This window comes from Phyllopteryx taeniolatus, chromosome 3 (genome assembly GCF_024500385.1).
Source record: "Phyllopteryx taeniolatus isolate TA_2022b chromosome 3, UOR_Ptae_1.2, whole genome shotgun sequence".
NCBI classification, from domain to species: Eukaryota; Metazoa; Chordata; class Actinopteri; order Syngnathiformes; family Syngnathidae; genus Phyllopteryx; species Phyllopteryx taeniolatus.
Window position 1 is genome coordinate 752,264 of NC_084504.1, and position 20,087 is coordinate 772,350.

The following is a 20,087-nucleotide window of genomic DNA, read 5'->3' on the forward strand; positions in this document are numbered from 1 at the left end:
ACAGGTAGACTTCATACAAATGACTCCGTATACTTTTGTGCTCTACTGAGCATAGTTTTTCTTGAGAGTGAAAAAGAGAAATGTGTGCAGGTGTTGTTTTTGAACATTGCAAAGTATATCGCAGGGTTAAGAAAATCACATTTTGTTTTTTCCAACATAGTGTAGCCTTACTGTATAATGTAATAGTGTAGATTGTATCTCGTAGAATGTCGGCAATGTCTTAATGAAATGCATTTAGAGATGAATGGTGAAGGTCTTTGCAAAATTTCTGATGTTTTTCTTCTAACATAAACAGAGGTCCTTGACACACTCATACCACTGGAATACAACTGTGTGCTTGTACAGTATGTTTGGATGAGAACAGGTGCAATGTGGTCTGTTCCTGTTTATCTTGAAGCTCTTTGTCTGAGAAGCAGAAAGGTTTGTCTTATGTGACGGTGTGTTGGGGGAAGGGAGCTTTAACAAAAGAAATAGCCTTTGTTACTCTGATGTTTCGGCAAATGCTAAAAACAAGACAAGACTCAACTCATTTGTGTTTAGTTTGAATCACAACTGGTGCTGAATAAAAACAAAAATTAATTAAAAACTCTGGAGGACAGTCAGAAGCAGGAAAGTCTAGTACAAAGATAAACAATTAATTAATTGCCAGTGGTGTTTTTAAACATACCAAACATATTTACTTAAAATACACTTTCAAAGTCACGGTTTTCTGGTTATACGTATTATTGAAGAAAAAAAAAACATTGAGTCTTATATTTTATTAATGTATATTTAACTTAATGTTTTATATATTTGATATTACCCTTTTTATTCCCTATAGATGAATTGGTGCAAATATTTGCATCGGTTGGTTTAGTTTTACTGAAAGAACAAAAAACAAATGTACGGCTTGAAAAGGTGTGTTATTGAAGGAAAGGCGAACCAAGAACAATCAATCCGTTGAAATCCATCTATCCATTTTCCATACCGCTTATAATGATCTTTTAATTAAAATGGAAGATTGCCTTTTATTGTGTTGAATTTGGTGTTCCCAACTTCACAATGGGATTAATTATTGGGATTGCGATATGTGAAATTGTGAAAAGTGCATGTATGGCTTTTAATGCAATGCTTTTTCCAAAAAAACATCATCGTTTAGAATATAGAAACAAGGATTTTTACCAAACAGTTGTATATGCCACTTTCGGTAATATCTTCATATTAACTGTTTTTCGTATGGGCAAAACTGGCACATGACACACGATTAGTAGCTGTCTTCACTCTTGCCTACTTCAAGGTTAAAGGCAGCGTAGCTTATTATGCAGTTTATCCACATTAGAGGAAGGGTGCCTACAGGTCAAGGGTGACATATGGCTGCTCTGGTTTAATTTCCTATTATTATCGACAACTAAGTTTGCAATTCAGGCTGAAAATACGTATGCTTCTTTTCACAAGACAAATACTTGTTTCCATTCTAGTAAGACCTGGTTGTTTTCTCTTGTGCTTATTGCAAAACATCAGTATTTTTTTCAGTCTTGATGATGTCTTGACAAACATGTATGCTAAACTCGACTGAACATTTTTAAGTTTGCCCCACCCTAGAGCATTACACTCATGGTAAAATGTAAAGAATCTTAAGGTTTAAATACATATCCAATTACAACAGCATGACCATGTCTTTACTAAGCCATCCTTATGAGGCAGTGACATATGGTAGCAAGCTCTATGGTATTAATGCAACATTAACTGCAAGGAGATGGGCTTTGATCACACAAAACAGGTTACATGAGCCTTCATATTTCTACCTGCAAACCAACCTGCCTAATACCAGCTCCACTCTCTTTCTTGTAAAATAGCCTGGGCTCAGTTTCTCATATTTGCTTGTTTCCTTAAATCAGGCGCATGAGCTACCGCTCTGTGATGTTTTTGAATGTGAAAAGCTTCTTATACTGTATGTGATTTAGTGTGGCCTGGTCATTAGCATTCACATTGGGGGTGGAGGGAGTTGCAGAGCTACTGAGAGAGTGAGCATGTGGTATTCGTTGGGCGGAGCAGTGTGGAAAGGGTCAGGCAGTAGATGGGCCGGAGGATCCGGAAAGGCTTGTCCACTACAGCGGGCGGTTAGTTCCAGCTAGAGGGGAGGCTATAGGGCATAGTGTCAAAGGGGGCTTGTAGACTTTAGGAGTTGAAACACTGGATGCGCCCCTGGCCAGGCCAGTGGAGGGAATGAACGAAGAGAACCTACTGATTGGTAAGAGAACTTATCAGTGTTAACACTTTAAGGACAGTTCACACAGCCACATCATATTGAAAAACAGTAAACAAGCTTTCGTGCCTGGTAAAGAACAGGATAGCCAATTGAGTTTGTGTGCACAATCCGCTATATGCAGAACGCCACGTGACAAAACCCGGTAAACGGGATAGCAGACTACTACGATATTTATGCTAACAAGCATGACAACTGTTTGATTACGATTATTTGCTAAAATTTTGTTTTTGTTATGCCTGGTGTCTCCTGAGAAATGTTATATACATGTATATCAATTATTTATACAAATATGATATATATGTAAACACAAGCGAAGCCTAAACATCGAGTACTGTAATCTTTGGTGACATCTTGTGTCAAAAAAGACAAGAGATGTTTAAATTTCCCATGGTTGCTTTGATATGGTCTCCTTCACCTTTCATCTGAACTGCGAGGAAGTGCTTTGGCCCGTTTTGCTGAACGTGGAAGTAGGTTGCGTGTATACCTGATTGCCAGATTGTGTTATTAAATAAATCTAATGCGAATACAATTTGGTCTGCAGATGGCATGTCTCTTGTATTCCTTCCGAATGTCAAGCTGCTTTTAAAGGGAAAGGGACTGAACATTCTTTCCATCCAGACCTTGTCACTGCTTGGTCATCTTGAGCTGGGGTACAGAGGAGCCAGTTCTTTGATTTGGATAGCATTTTCACCACAGGCCGTGTAAGTCGGGTGGCAATGGATGTGTCAGGTCCATACAGTGTTGGAGAAACTTCATTTTCTACGCAAACTAGTTCGAAGTCCAGTTCACCGTCCCAAAAATGAACTAGTTCATAGTTATTTTTATTTTTTTCCACAATATGTGCTGATGGCCTATTGCCCTTAAAATACTGGCATTTCGTTTTCCCATTGTTGCCACCCTTTCAGTCCAGCCGGCTGTAGCTTTCACCCTACAATCTCAAAAACATGAGGAAAACGTGTTGTTTGAATGGTGTTAAAAGAGGAACAAAAACAGGACTTTTTTCCTTAATGTGCAAACAAAAACATGCAGGAACGATGGTGAAATTGTGTTCTCACGCAGCTGCGACATGTCTGCCATGAATGGCGGCCATAGCCACACTGAATCGGTTGCCAAATACAGCGGTTATCCGCTGACATGAAAGTTCGTATATACTGTAGTTCGGGTTTTGTACTGGAGTCCCCCAACAAAACCTGGCACTCTGGAATGAAAATGAACTTTCGTTCGAAAACCGTCCCTTGACGCCAGAATGAGCGTGTTCTCAATTATATTCAGGCAGAAATGAACTAAATTCAGTTCACGTTCGCACTAGTTCATGAACTTTCGTTCTTTGAACTCAGTCAGGTACATAAATAGCGTCGAACTATTACTGAAATCAACAAAGATGAGTAACAATGTGAAGGCCTGCTTGCTGATATGATCTGTAAACGAGAAAAGATATGGGATCATCTCTCTCTTGTAATGGTGTTTTTTAAAAAAATGGCATAATTTATGATATTTCTGTGGGTGGAATGGATGATTGTTTGTAAACCAGTTAATGGACTGCAGCGTGTCAAACTCCACACTACCAATACAGTACCACCGTTGTGAGTACAGCAGTGGAAGGGTGCCGATTAGTAGTATGTTATGGATTAGTTATTTTTTGTAAGATTTACAGCTTTTGATATCATAAACTAAAATAATTGCATACTGTGACAAAGATTCACTGTACCACTTGATGGAAATTGGCCATCTCGCTCCCCTATTGGTAACCAAGCCGGTTGTGAAAAACCAGAGCATGAACCTTCTCCCTTGGCACACAAAACGCTTCAATTAGTTAATGTTGGTGTGTTTTGTCAGCTTGAACCTGTGTTTATGCTTGGACATGCACTTTGGTCCTCTCCACAACTGCTAGAGGCATGGATGAGGGGAGGGGAGGCTAATTTTTTGGTGGGGGAGGCAGGGGTGAAGGGGTTGTATTGTAGGACGGCAGTGAAAATAGGACTATCAGTTCCACTCAGATAACCCCTAGCTGTCATTGGACCTCAAGCCAAGCCGCGACCCCAGGGCTTGAACTCTGTGGTCATGTGACCAGGCAGTAAAGTGACTAGTGGTGTGACTTGGCTGCGGCTGTGGTCAGAGAGGAGCAGGCTGTCGAGGAAAGAGGTTGCTGGGGGAGCATACAGAGGGGAAGGGGGGAAAAAAGCTATGAAGCAATTCTTCAGCAGACTCCATGTTTGAATGGGTTCCAGGCAACCTGGGAGAAGCATGAAATGGATACATGGGAAGGTAAGTGAGGCTATCATTGGAGGCTACTTTCTTGCAGTAGGCCAATATTTAACTCAACCTATTCATGTGTGAATGTCAAATATATGTGAAAGTAGGGAGTCTTATTTTTAGTGACCAAAACGGTTTTATTGCCAGTAAAGTTCTACTTAAGCCTTTTCTGTGAAAGACCAATGTTTTGATTAAATAACAGAAAACATATGGCATCAAAGCTCAATCATTTTACGTTAGATGCAAATAGATCAACTTGGTCCATTTGAATCTTGATATGTAAAATCAAATAAGTCATTTTGCCAACAGATTATTTGAGGTTTTTAGCACAAATAAAAGGTATGGAGAGATTTCAGCTTTTCAACACTTTTATCCATGAATGTCTTCAAGTGATTTGTTTGATTTGGAATTAGTGGGTATTAGATGTAATAATGAATTTTAACAGTCTGTTGTTTTTGATGTGTGGCTGCAGGATTGCACAGTCAGCATTTTTGATAGATGTTACTGTACTTGCTAGTTAACATTTGGCGTTAAGATCAGTCTTCTTGCTTATTTCAGGCATTTCACAATCAAAGCTTTTTTTGTTTTTCAGTAACACAGCCTTGCCAAGAACTGTTGATAATTTTCATTTAGACCTTGTTTCTTTTTTTATGATTTAACTCTGAGTTCAACTGAAATTATTATTTTAATGAAATGGTAAAATATTGAGTAGAATTTTTACCAGACTTCCTACACAGAGATATGACCCACCAGGGCCACCCTTGCACCCCACTGTTGTATCGCAAGACATTTGGAATGTTAGATGACATAATCCACATTGTGAATTAAAAAAATTTACATTTCAGACATTTTTTTCAGTTCACTCAAATTAGTGTCAAATATTAATTACCAGAAAAACTAAATTAGCACTCATGATTGCAAAGAAAAATGTAGTCCTCATTTTGATACTGTCCTTCAAACTTCTGGAATAGCATGTGGAGGAACCATTCTACTGTATTCATCCCCTCCCCCATGTTAATCCTCCAGCCAGCAGCCATGTCGGTTGTGCTCCAGCTAAGACAGAGTTAATGATGCATTTCAACACGTTGCATTACCTTTAAATCTTCAAGTGGGCCTTGATGGTTGAGAAGTTGTTTATTCCCAATGTTTAAGAAAAAAAGTGAAATCTAAAATGAAAAATGGGAAAGAAATGGAAGTATGGAAGGCTGTTTATGTGATGCAGATACAGGCGACAGGAGTAGTGAGAAGATCAATAGTAACGGTGGGGGAGGTCAGGGACTCTGTAATACTCAACTATAAATAGCAGATGACAGAAGCTGCTCATTCACCCTACTTACTCATTTTCCTAATTTCACTGAAACTGATCCATCAGTCAGGCCACTGCCTTGTCAAACCAAGCCATCAAGTCAATCATGTTGCAGACCTTTGTCTTTCAAGGGTGTGTTATTTCAACTGGACTGAACCCTTCCCCCAGTGTGTGCGCGCACACACACACACGCACACACACTGATTAATTTCCAATATGCCACATCACTTCGTTTCCCCACAAATATGTGACACATTTAAGAGTTAATAACAGAAAAAGCTAAACTTGTTTTTATGTTGATGTCTCTGGCACTGAGGTCGATGAAAGGTGCCACCTACAGCAGAAAAATGCCACGTTCATCTATGTCAGTTATGTAATTTTTAATGATTATCACTGTAAAACTCAAGTCATGTGTCATATCAGTGTGTGCTGGATGACTGGACCCAAAATTGTCTGAATTTTATTGTAGTGTAAAGGTGGCAGTAGTAGCTGCTTTCACGTTTGTTTGCTTGTATAAAAATCATCCTTTTATGTCCCCCAAAAAAATTGCCATCAAGAAATACTAAACTTAAAAATATACTTACTACTGAATGAACTGCATAACTCTAAATGAGTAACATGTTCCTGTTACTGCATGTCTTATATCAGGTTAGGATATGTGCATAGGTTTGGTTAGTTGTTTGGCTATTTTGAAATAAATGTATGTACTGTATTTATCAGCAGCGTTTTTGTATCAATTACTGCTTAACAATATTTTACCAAATGAAAGATTTGACGACAGAAACAAATTGATTGGAATATTGTGATTGTATGGATCCTCAGTCATTGTAGATTACTAAAAATTTTGAGAATTACAAAAAAAAATAACCTAATACAAAAAGCCCAGCACATTTAATTGAGATTCAAAATAATAATAAAAATAATAAATATGCAAACAAAGCTGAACTTGATTCAGGTGGCTACATTTACATATGATTAATATGGAGCCTTTGCTTAGTGTATTACTCAATGCTAATTATTTAGCCTTTAAGCCTGGGTGTATATTATCAAGACAGCTATGTCAACAGGTCGCGATTGTTTCTTTGGAAGTGCCCAATCTACAACTGCATGCACATAACTTAGAAGATTAACATCACAGTGTGGCTTGCCAGGAATTCGGGATCTTAGTCCCAGAGGGTCTTCAAATGCCTTTAACCTCTGTGAATGTGTTTGATGTGTGTCCATGTCTGTACATACCAGTCATAGTCAAAAAAGTTTTCTGCGCCCCCACCCTTCTTCATCCACAGGTTTTAGAGATAAGTAAAGGAGAAGAACATATATAAAATGTGGAAAACTAGGAAATGAGTAGGCTTGGAAGGAGGGGGTGTGGCTCAAGCGGAAAAGTACAGCAGATTCCTCCAACCCCCGCTCCCTGTCTCAGCTGGGCACGATTGTGATGGAAAGCATGAAACAAAACCCGAAGAGAGAAACCCTTTAGCAGCAGTCCTTGTTGCTCTGTCAGCCCCTCAAAAGGCTGCTTTATGCTATGCACTGGCCTTTGTGTGCTCATGGTGTGGACAATAGAGAGATTTGGCCACCATACTTGTGTGTTCTCAGCATGATGAAGCTTGGAGAGGCTTGGGGCTGGAGAAACCTGCCAGGCTCCTTCGCATAGGAGAGCATAAAGATGCATCAGCAATTAGTTTTTTTTTTTCTTTTTTTGCCTGATAGAAGCCAGCAATTTGAGTCTAAGCCATGTCGCTCTTAAATGCACCACTCCTGAACTACATAAAAGGAAATAGCCCTGTCGATCTATATGACAAGTGATCTATGTCTCACTCAGTCATCAGGCTGACAGTAAGCAAGCTGAAACATTGTGAGCAGTGGGAGAAGAAAAGTGTGTTGTTTGGATTATTCTTTGACATCACTTTAAAATACTCAACTTCCATTTTGTGTTTTGTGTTAAATTTTGGATTGAAACCCAGGCTGACCTCTTGGGAAACAATGCAGCCTTTAATGGGGTTTTAGGGTGGTCTCTCTCTCTCTCTTTGTCTCTCTCTCTTGCTCTCTCTCTCTCTCTTTCTCTCTCTGATAAAATGTATATTACATTATGGGACCAAGACTTATACATAAAAGTCAGTTCAAAACTAAATTTGTCAAAGAAAAATAATTACAAACAACTGCAACTAGGAGGCATGCTAGATATATGTGAAATTATTTTAGACATGGACATAATTCCCATTTAAAGCTGTTGTCTTTTATCAGTGAATATAAGGTAGTTTTCCTATAATTTGATCAATAATGATAAAGACACACACAAAAAAAATCCACTTTAGCATTTTGGTTGGTTTGGTTTGGTTTGGTTTGGTTTGGTTTTACATGGTAAATGTCTCCAATGCTGTAACATACATCCATTTCATCCATCCATTTTCAACACCGCTTATCCTGGTTAGGGTCGCGGGGCGCTGGAGCCTATCCCAGCTGACTTCAGGCAAAAGGCAGACTACACCCTAAACTGGTCGCCAGTCAGTCACAGGGCACATATAGACACGGACAACCATTCGCACCCACATTCACACCGTCACTGAGTGGGAACTGAACCCACGCTGCCTGCACCAAAGTCAGGCGAGTGTACCACTACACCATCAGTGACCCAATGCTGTAACAGCCACACCTATTTTCAAAAAGTTATTGATGAGTTTAAAGTTTAGACATTCAGAGTAAAGGTAATCCTTATTGACAGAGCAAATGGTGGTGGCCCATTGAAAACACTTCTTTTTATAATGGTAAAGACAAAAGTGCATTCCTGTAAAGACATACACAGCTTCATGAAAATCGTGAGTTGCACAATTTACATGTGTTGCCCTTCAAACTCTATGGATACAAGTGCATAGATGATCCTAACTACTCATTAAACACATTACACTCCTGTCTTTATACAATCGTAATAATGGTAAAGACCTAGTTAGTTCCAATACTTTCACAAATTCATGCATCAATGGTCAACAACAAATTTCTTGTCTAAGATTTTTTTTTAGCTGATTTAGGACAATAAAATGTGCTGAATCCAAATATCACTTTGGTTTGCTCAATCCGATAAACTTAGAACTATGGCCACATTTATTTTGTTTGTTAGTTTTTTTTTTTACGTTTTCTTTATTTACGTTTACATTTTTTTTACATTTTGTTTACAAATTAAATACACTAACGGCCGGAATACATACATACCGTGTTGGGTAGATTACTATGTAATTGTTTACAACTACAAGTTACACTGTTGAAAATGTAATAGTAGTATAACAATTTCACTTTCTTTCTCCAAATAATATAACTAATTACATTTGATTATATTTTGATTACCTTTCATAATTTTGAACAAATGATCTCAACTGTTAACCATTTTCATGTTTTAATGTGGCAATAAACAGGCCCAAAAAATGTCATGCAAACTCAACACACCACAGAGAACAGTAATGTTAACAAGCCTGCCAAATTTGAATGAATAAAAAAAATCAGGCTTCAAACCTTGAATAATAAGGGCCGCCTCTCAGCTTTCAGATGTTGTGGGTGTGTCGAATGGATATAAAATCACATTAGGAGGCTCAACTTCAAAATGTAATGGTTAAAGTGTACTATAATCATAAAAATAAGAACAGAGTCAACTTAAGGCTTCTTTATACTTGTACGGACGCCGACCACGTTGACGTAACTGCGGCTGTCCCGTGCATAGTTTGCCTTTATACTCGAGCGCAACCCACGCGCGCAGTTTTGAAAATGTACTGCAGTTCACCTCCAAGTCGGGGGTGTCGCTACTGCTGGTATTGGCTAGGACACCACAGGGTGGCGTTTCCTCCGCATTTTTCTGGGCCATTTCCGGTAGCCGTTTTTACTTTCCTTTCAGTAACAAGGAACAAAGCAACAACAATGGCGACTGGGGAACAGTGTCTGCTAAAACAAATGGACCTAGATGACCAGATGATACGTTTAGTTATGCTGCAAAATCGTTCGAGAAGGTGGCAGCGTGATGGTATGTAGAACCAAGGGGCACACTGACTATGTCATGACAGCATGTGACTAAAACGGACCAATCACGAGAGATGATCGCCGCGCCGTTCGACGTGCAGCAACATTTTTTGCCGTGTGCGCGTCAAGCTACGCAGAGGGGCCGCGCAGGTCAATTTGTCGGTCACGTGATGCAATGCCGTTGTCGCGGGAGTATTTACTCTTGTTGTTGGTGACATAATGTCACAGCCGAACACGGCACCTGACGACAACGGGACGGTAGGAGGAAGCCCATGGAGTTCGACAGTCAGCACTGCCCCATTCACTAGTATCAAGTTACCCACGAAGCCATGTTGTCTATGGTCTAAATTCACGAAACTATTCGTGGTAAAATGCGCACTGCAGAGTTGGGTGGTAGTGTCGATGTTCAGCTCGGCATCTGCGTGTCTTCAAAAAGGCAATCCATTGCTTTTTTTAGCTCATTTTTTTGGGAGATAACGTCACCGAGCTGTTCTGTAAATTGAGGCATCTAGCAAAAACGCATTTTCAGTGTGTAGCTAACTGCACGCTGGAGTGGTAAATGGGCCTCGTTATGGAAGCTAAGCACAGCTACTTCCGAACGAAGCAGCATAGCTAAACTTTGTCCTTATATAGTGGCGGGGAGGTACTCGAGCTGTGTTTTCTGGCATGTGTGAACGGTGCTGATGGTTTAGTTTTTCACCACGCTTCGTAAAATGCTTCAATCCGCCGTCCTGCCGCTGCTGGCTAAGCATTCCGGCTGACGGGCTTTCCCAGCTGTGGGGAGCAGCGCATCGGGTAAGACAAGCCCCGACGCTTGGTGCCGAATTGAAGCATGCATATTTATTTACTTCGTATTTAATGCTGAAGATAACAAACTTCCTCTCGAAAAATCTCATGCTAAAGCACAATATATGTGTAAAAGAAACCAAAAAAAAAACCCTCACAATTCAGAGTATTTTCCCAAACCGTTCATCCCTAATCCTGATTGATGACTATGTTATTAATTTTAATTGGGCCCACATCATTAAAGCTTATCAGCTTCCCAGTGATGATGACCAGTTAAGTGTGGCTAAAGGCTTCTTTATAGTCGCGTGGGCGGCAACCGCGCTGACGTCACTGCGGCTATCCCGCATGCAGTTTGCCTTTCTACTCGAGCGCAACCCACGCGCACAGTTTTGAAAATGTACTGCAGTTCACCTCCAAGTCGGGACTGTCGCTACAGCTGGTGTTGGCTAGGAGACCACAGGATGGAGTTTCCTCTGCATTTTTTGGCCATTACCGGTAGCTTTTCCGTAACAAGGCGGCGGCGTAGATGGTATGTAGAACCAAGGGGCACTCTGAGCATGTGACTAAAACGGACCAATCACAACAGATGATCTCCGGGGCATTCTACGCACAGCAACAATTTTTGCCGTGTGCTCTTCAAGTGACGCAGAGGGGCCCCGCGGGCCAATTCGTCGGTCATGTGATGCGAGCGCAGGAGTATAAAAAGGCCGTAAAGGTTTGGCCACATAAACACGTTGTGGCTAACTACACACAAGTGTGGGTAGGACATTTTTATACTGTTTCGCCACATTGGCTAAGAGGTTTCATGACTCAGTGCCAACCGTGATTAATGTTCCATCGGTCCAAAATTACAAAGATGAAACTGTTCAAAAGTCAATGTTCTTTTAAGTGTTCAAAGGTTTATACAATATGAGTCTAACCCTTTCAAACGCTCAGATAAACTAATAGATTGCACCACATGGTGGCACTTCGAGGTCATATTTAAGGAAAAACTGTCATGTTTAAGAGCTATTTTACTTAATAACATTGTTCTTGCATCAGAAATTATGTGAAATTAAAGATTACTTTTTCATCATCATTTAAATTCTATGCATGCATCATAATTTACATTCTATGCATGAAAAGACACACAGAAGGTTGGCCCATTTTATTATATGTGAGTGCTTCCAGTTACCGCTAGCCAAAAACTAGTAGGATTACATACCTGTAAATGTGTCGACATGGACAAGCCCCTTCAGTGCCGGCAAACACTCTTTGAACTGCACTAATATGTTTGGGCCCTTATCTTTTGTCTGTATGAAGGTATTTACTGTATTTCCAACCCATAAACCTCTTGTGCACCAGCGACCCTGTTGCAAACTTGCAGCTGACTGCTATTACAGCGTAACATTAAGAAACTGATTGGCACGTGACGAGAAAGCCAATCACAATGCGACAGAATGGCACATGACCAGAGAGAGCCAGTCATATGCATCATTTTAAGAAGAAAACAATTACTTGATCAATCTGAGCTTTTGCGGCGATTTTTGAAGTGTAACGAAAATTGTAATTGTCGAAATTTCTAAAAGCAACTGTAATTTATTTACATACTTTCTCCCGGTAATATAACGGATTACAATTACTTAAATTTTGTAATTAAATTATGTAATCCTGTTACATGTAATTCGTTACTCCCCAACACTGTTTATATATTGACCTAAACCTGACCTGAACAAGAGAATTGGATGTCATTTTTGTATTTAGCGATGCAAAATTGTCCTTAGTCAGTTGATAAATACAAAACATACGTATAAAAATTGTAATCAAGCGTATTCATTAATATCTCAGGACTAACACCATTTCTATTTCTGTCTGCTATTGTGTGAAATCAAAATGGCTGCCACATCCAAGCTCTTCAGTCAACAGACCCCTCTCGTGTATTGTAACAACATAATGAGGCTCTCCCCAGTGGCATGAACAGTAATGACAGCTTGAGTGACAAAGAAGGACCATTTGTAAAAGAACCAAAAAAAGGAACTCTGAAGACAGTAAGATGCATTTGGGTTAGTTTTCATGGAAAAGGGATATTATCTATAATCTATAGATCTATCTATAATCTGTTACAATTATCTGATAGCTAAAATTAGCCGACTAATATTTACAACCAAAGATTTAGAATATTAATGTTTATCTTCAACTAAAAAGTTTGAATTTGAGAAAATTCTATAAAGATCCTTCTTGAGAATCATCAAATAACAAGTGCATCATCTCAACATTTTTACTTTGATTGATAAGAACATTAATCAACATTTAAGAATGAATGGATATTAAGCAATTGGTGAAAAATCCTCAACTGTATATCCAAACGCGTAATTAGCATCTTCAGAAAATTATTTGCAAATCATGAAGCTTGATTTCAGACACCTAACGGTAAAGACATTTTGGTATTAGAGGAATACTGATTCCTATTAGGTGCCATTTTTCCAACCTTGTGAGAAAGAAGAAATCCCTACCTTTTGTGTTATGAATGAAGTTGTCGCACAAACACCCAGTCTACCCATCTGAAAACCTAAATGTTTTTTTTTCACCAATTCATTGCAAAATCCAACATTTACGAATTGTGTACTACTATTGTTTAGCTGCTATTACTACTTTTTTGTATTTCTGATATGTTTTGTACTCCATATGGTTTGGCTTGGTAGGTGAAACAAGTTGTATAAGTAATACTACATTGCTCATAAACTTTAAAGAAGTGTAGCCCTTCAATAAATGTCATGAATATTTAACTGTCATGTGCTGAGAAGGAAAAGGAGGAGTCGTAGGACATGACACACTGAGATCAAGTGTGTGAAGGTGTGAATCAGCCTGTTTATATGGTGGCCATGCACTTGAAAGACAGGGTGATAAATTTGGCAAATAAGGTTGAGTGAAGGCCACTAGAGCTGTTGTGTTTTTTCCTCACTGAAGGAAGTTAGGAATTTCACAAAGGGAGGTTAGTGAAATATATGGTTTTAATGTGTTTTCGGAATGAGCACATGGGCTGACAAATGGCTAGCTACATAGGTGAGGATGCATCGTGTAATTTATGTGGTCCTCAGGGGTGATTCTAGGATCAGAGGTTTAGGAGCGCTGAGCTCTCAGCCAGGCAAGATAAATTTCACTGTTTTTTAAGTTTTACTCTTCAGTAACACTTTAGCTTTAATATGATCACATGTCCATGACACAAAAACTAACTTCTCTCATTCCAATTTAAACAGAGGACAGTGGTACAGTCTGACCACATGAACCATTTCCTAGCTCAAAAAAAAAATGTCAGCTAACTCCTGCCTAACAACATGAATAGTGACCTATAATTAAATGTGGCAAGAATGAGGCCTGGTAATTACAACAGTGTGTTGGGATTGAGTTGTTAAAGTTTATGTGCCACATATGCAGGTTTAAACCTGGGACTTACGCCATACCTTACTGGAAGGCAATGTACTGTATTTCTCTGTGCAGGTAGAGAGCTCAGAGACCAGCCAGGGAGAGTTGGGAGGGATTGGGTGGAGCAAACCATTTTTGAGGCAGTTGGAGTGGGTGGCGGGGGGGCTGTATTTAATTGGTAAAATGTCATGTTTCAACGTACTATATGGTTTTACACTTTTCTCAGTTGTTGAAAAACAATAAACAGTCTAAAAAAAAATGTGTCTCTCTCAAATTTTAGGGGATCTTCAGCAGCCCCATAAATGGCCTAAAAACACAGATCGTGATCCTCCTCATATCTTTAGCCTTCAGAGCTCTAGCTGGTAACTTAACCTGAGAACAACCATTTTTATAATTTTTCTCCCTAAAGCTATAGTATGTAAACTTTGCCCCCTACCCCCAACATCAAATTCTGCATTACAACAAAATAACAGGGATGTTGCTTCAATATGACGTAGGCAATGCATATTATGCCCCTATGTGATTCTACAACAGTTTTACTATGTTTTGAAGGACTTGCATCATTTCTATGCTGTCATTTCTGTGCCATCATTTGGAGTGCGCCACCATCTGGGCCAGCGCGGGAAATGAATAGGGCATTCGCTAAATATAAAAAATAAGATACTGACAAATACAGCTAGATGTTAGAGGAGCTGAATGGCTTAATCAGCATTGTGTCATCTCTATAATAGTGGCTTGAGTGAAAATGACTTTTTTTTTTAACAAAAAAAAGTTGTGATTATAGCTTTAATGCTAATTTCACTTGAACCTTGTGTAACTGTAATTTAAGCTGTACTGTACTTCTTGCTAATTGACCAGTGTTTCAAGGCAATTTAATTTTGTACTGTATTATCATTTACATAGAGCAACACAAATGTTACGTTAAGTCACTTTTCCTATGGAACACAGGATCATTTTCCTATACACACTACAGAGATGCAACAAATCCCCAGGTAGGTAAGCATTTGGGGAAAACTCTTAAAAGGAAGAAACTCCACCATCAAGCTTATCTCTTAAATTCCATGTGCATGTTTTAACTGGATCAGCTGTTCATCATGTTGGGCTGACATTAGCGCAACAGAAAAAGACAAGTTACATGAACAAATTAATCGGGTTACTGAAGTACTGTAGTTCGTTCTCTCCATTTTTTCCTCACTTCTCTGTGAACATCTCTATTTATTCCCACCCACACCTCTGAAAGTGTCAGAACAATCGGCCTAATATTTTTTACTTTATGTATTTAAATGTTTTCCTCTATATAGACGATCATTTGAGAAAAAGGAACACGTCTTAACATCCATAAAATCCAAAATATTGGGTTGATCGTTGTAATATTTTCAGAGGTTGAAGCTGCAGTACATAGTACATATGCCCACATAAATGTTGGTGATGATTGGTGATTTTTGGGACATTAAGCCACATAGATGATTGCTTCATGAGGCTCGCCTGCCGTGTTTGTATCATTTTAATCCATGACACCCTAATTTTTCTGCAGTTTAAATTAACGATTGAACTTAATTTACTTTTAATTTTGTGGTGCTAGCTGTTGTTCATGTGAGATAGCTGAAGTTCATATGAGAGTGCAATGATATATGACAGCAATATAAGGTATAATACCAACTTGAACAAAGCGGTGCTTGGAAACTCATGCAAACTGTCCTTTTCTTTATCTCCTGAAAAGCCATTTTGGAGGTAGGGGATTCCAACCAACAGCTACGGACAGCTAAATATGAGTTAATTCTGCCACTTTATAGTATAGTACATTCCTTTTTCCACACCAAGAATACAGTGAATTTGGTCTCCACTGGGGGGTGTGTCGTGTTTGGGCACTTTCCAAAGGCAATTAGTTATTTAACAATTGCTCCAAAATGTATTGATATTATTGTAAATGGCTGCCAGTTGCATTTTCTTGAGGAAAAAAAAAAAAACATGAAATCAACTTGTTAGTAAAATATGGACGATTAAGACCCGTATCTCCTTTAACGTTAATTTCACTGATTTACGTTACGTTAAATTTACCTTGTATGGTGTTGTCCTCCATTCTGGATGCCTTTAGCGCAAATGCTGCAACATAGATGTGCTTTTGTAATTGGCAATGTCCATGTTACAACTATTACATGTCATGATGTTTGCCTTGCTGTCATTTAAAATCTAATCTAAAATGGTCACACACTTCAGACATCCATCTTTTTTTCGGGCATTTTTCTTCCACTTCATAGTCATTGGCGTTTTTGCTCACCTCTACCATCTTGCTGTTCCTTGAATCACACACATAATGCCCGCTTCCTCTTCCTTGTCTTGTGTAGATGGGTGAAGTAAATGCATTGTGTTACATTAATAGTGGCCTGCGTGTTCCTTGCGTTTTACAATTAAATATACGGTTCCCCAAGGCAAACAAAATTCCTCAAGCATTTTTTTGTATTCGAGGTACTTGGATTAGTCTAGAATTTGTTTCCTCCCAAACCATCCAATTTTTTTGAATAAAGAGAAAATGTATTTTGATTCTTAAGTACAGCAAATTTCTGATACTTTTACTCAAGTAATAGGTAACTTATTTCTACCAAAGTTATTTTCTGTTAAGATACTTTTACACAAGTCTTGCTTTCAGGTACATTATACAAAATAATTAATTAGTTAATGAGAAGCAAATGTTATTTAAATGTTGTTTTATATTTTAAAAGCATAAGTCAATTACAATGTCCATGATATTGTCTAATAGTTGTGTGTGTGCATTCTTACATAACTAAATTAAGATTAAATAAACAGATACACTACTGCTCTTTTTGTGGGTGGCCTTTGCACCCATTTATATTATTTGAGGGCAACGTTCATTCGGTCAAGTTGCACAGGTAAATATGTTGTTTGTTAACCAGTGTTTTTTTTTTTTAATTGTCATGGACTGACAAAATACAAACAGATTTTCAGTCCATTTAAATTTTAACAGGAATAGAAAAAAAATGAAATTTTGATGATTGATTCAAAGTATGTCTGCTTAATGTATGGATCATTTCACAGTTTGAAATTTCAACTTCATAGATGTTCTGCCACTTTTGAAAGTTTTCCTTTCATTCATATACTTTACTTTAAAATTATTCACTTCTGATGTAGAATGGATTCATTTCCCGGGTGTGGCAGAAGCCTATCTTTAAGGAATTGGAATTTGTAGCCGAACGGTCACGGGTTCGAGACCCGCTGTGGACAAAAATGTAAACATCGCAACTCGTTGTTGGAGAGATGCTAATCTGCTTGCTGGCTACTGTTGAGGTGCCCTTGAGCAAGGGGCCGTCCTCACATCCGAGCTCAAGTGGTGCAGCACTGTTTGTGTGCCCCTTTCACTCTGAATCTCTACTTCCATACCTGCATGTGTGTGATCTGGTTCTCCATGTGGCGTGCAACACAAAATGTAGAGCTGAGTTTAAGTTGAATTTCCTTTGGGGGATGATAATGAGTATAATAATACAAGAAAATACATTAAATTAAAACTGATAATTAAAGTTAGCACTTAATTAGTACTGGATATCTTTCGGCCACATATGTTGTTGTAGCCACATGCTAGAGTAATTTTGTTTCCTATCAAATAGTCTGGCTGTATTAACCCAACTTAAAAAGTCAAGCACAGTCAGTGTTTCCATATACAGTATCTTATGTCTAGTTTGAATCGATTCAATGCAATGATTTTGTTGTCTTCAATGTATATAAACGTACTGAATATTAAAGTGAGAAGCATAAGCCTATTCTGAATTAATAATGGCCTGTTTGAACATCCGGCAGGCATGCAGTCTGTTACACCAAACTGATGGCAATTTTGACATTGAAGCTTCAATCCATGCTTCAAATCCAAACTAGCACATGAATTAAGTAGCAGGCTAAGCCTTTCTGAGACATGACAGAGGTGGGTGGGGTTTTTAAAGAAAGCTGCAGAATTAATGTATTAACGCTAATTAGAAAGAGACTGAGTGGGAGTATTTCTGTATGGTAGGGGGCACATGGTATATTGTCTCTTGAATGGGGCATTGAGGATTTCTAATGCCCAGAGACAGATTACCATTTAAAAGGTGTGAGGTTTAAATTTACTGCCTGCAGAGTGGTGCTAGGACAGCCACACTATATGAGGCAGTGGGGCGCCACACAGCGAGGCCATCCTGGGATTAGAATTGGTAAATGTTGGTGATTAACCCTATACATTAGCGGTTAAGATGACTGTCAGAAGAAGTGACTTCTGAGTTAAACAAATTCGCTCGCCACTGTTTACTCTTTAAAAATCTTGTAGATGTACCGAAGACCAAGCTGCCTTTTGATAAAGTGACATGTACATATGTGGACATCAACTGTTTTGTGATGAGGAATATCAAAAGATGATTTCAAACATCTTAAACTGAAATAGTTATTTTTTAATATAATTTTTAAAGAAGCTCATGCAGCATGTTAATTGGCCTGAGTTGAAGACACACACATAATAATAAAGGCAGCTTCTATGCAATACCGATTTTGCTACTGTTGCACAGTGTCACTCTGTCTAAACTGCAGAGAGACATTAAGTTAAGACATGAAAAGAATGAAGAAGAGACTATCTGTCTCTGAAGTTAGTAATAAAAAGTAAACATTGATGGTCTTAAAACACCTACTTTGCATTACACTGGTTCACTATGAATGAATGTACTGTTTGTTGCAGTATATATTCTATTAATATTAATATTATTATTATTATATAGACACTTTTGATGGCAAACAGCACCGCACCACATTTTGTATTGAAGTCTAAAAATTACAGTAATCCCCCTCCATAGATGGAGATACGTTACAGACCACCCCAGAAATAAGTGAAATTTGAGATCTAGAAATACCCTATATTCAAAAACACCCGAGGCATGTTTTTATCGCAGTTATGGCACTAAATTAAGGTCTTTAAACACACTTTTAAAACAATACAAGCACATTCAAACACATAAATTAAGAGGGAGCAGGAGCAATGGGTAATACAAAATATTGTACAAACAGTATGAAAAACAGTAAAAACACTGGGGAAAAAAAAAAGAAATCAAAGATATAGCAAAGCCCCGAAGTGTTAACCGTGATATTATTATTACCAGGGGATAACTGTATGTATATGTAACCCTCCAGCACAAAACCGATCGGAAGTTGCATGGCTTATCCTCACTAGGGCTGTATTTTTGCATAGTTTCCTCACTTTATTTTTATTTTTTTTTATCATCAAACAGATGTAAATATCAAATAACCCAAGTTAACTTAAAATGCTGTTTTTATTTTTTTAAATTTCATTTATTAAGGGGAAAAAAAACTAATTGCAGAATTGTTTAAATTCAGCAAAAGCGGAGGATTTTCGAGCATGCATGGCCTTTTTAAGGTAATGCTACTGCATTTCAATCAGATTCAAGTCTGGACTTTGACAAGGCCACTCCAAATCCCTCATTGTTTTTCAAGCCGTTTAGAAGTTTACTTGGTGGTGGGTTTTGGATTGAGATGTACGTGTAACTATACCTGTGACTACTGACAATGCCAGGAATATAGATAAAGCTGTCACGCCTACTGGGCTAGTTATGGTATAACTTTTATTTTCTAAGGAGCTATTATATTTGTAAAATATACTCTTGTTGCCAAGAATGCACCACAGAAGATGGATGATTTCTCCATCAGATACATTTATCCATCCATCCATCCATTTTCTACACCGCTTATCCTCACTAGGGTAGCGGGTATGCTGGTGCCTATCCCAGCTATCTTCGGACGAGAGGCGGGGTATACCCTGGACTGGTTGCCACCTAATCGCAGGGCACATATAAACAAACAACCATTTTCGCTCACATTCACTCCTACGGGCAATTTAGAGTCTTCAATTAACCTACCATGCATGTTTTGGGGATGTGGGAGGAAATTCACGCAGGCATAGGGAGAACATGCAAACTCCACACAGGTGAAATCCAGGTCCTCAGAACTGTGACGCAGATGTGCTAACCAGTCGTCCAGCGTGCCGCCACAGATACATTTATTTTTTTTATAAATATTAAATTTCTGCGATTGGCTGGCAACCAG

General features: G+C 38.6%; 1 protein-coding gene across 4 annotated transcripts in view; it reads left to right on the top strand.

The window, feature by feature from the left end:
• nr6a1a (nuclear receptor subfamily 6, group A, member 1a) overlaps window positions 1–20,087 on the top strand; it is a 198,859-nt gene that overhangs the window by 141,252 nt on the left and 37,520 nt on the right. Inside the window, exon 1 of one of the 4 annotated variants that reach the window (XM_061766347.1) lies at window positions 2,079–2,230. The exons of 2 other annotated variants lie outside the window; for them this stretch is intronic. In XM_061766347.1, coding sequence (XP_061622331.1) covers window positions 2,206–2,230 — 25 coding nt within the window. In that variant the 5' untranslated portion in view covers window positions 2,079–2,205. Of the gene's footprint in view, window positions 1–2,078; window positions 2,231–4,383; window positions 4,514–20,087 lie in introns of those variants that run through there. One more of the 4 variants, XM_061766348.1, reaches the window with a different exon arrangement.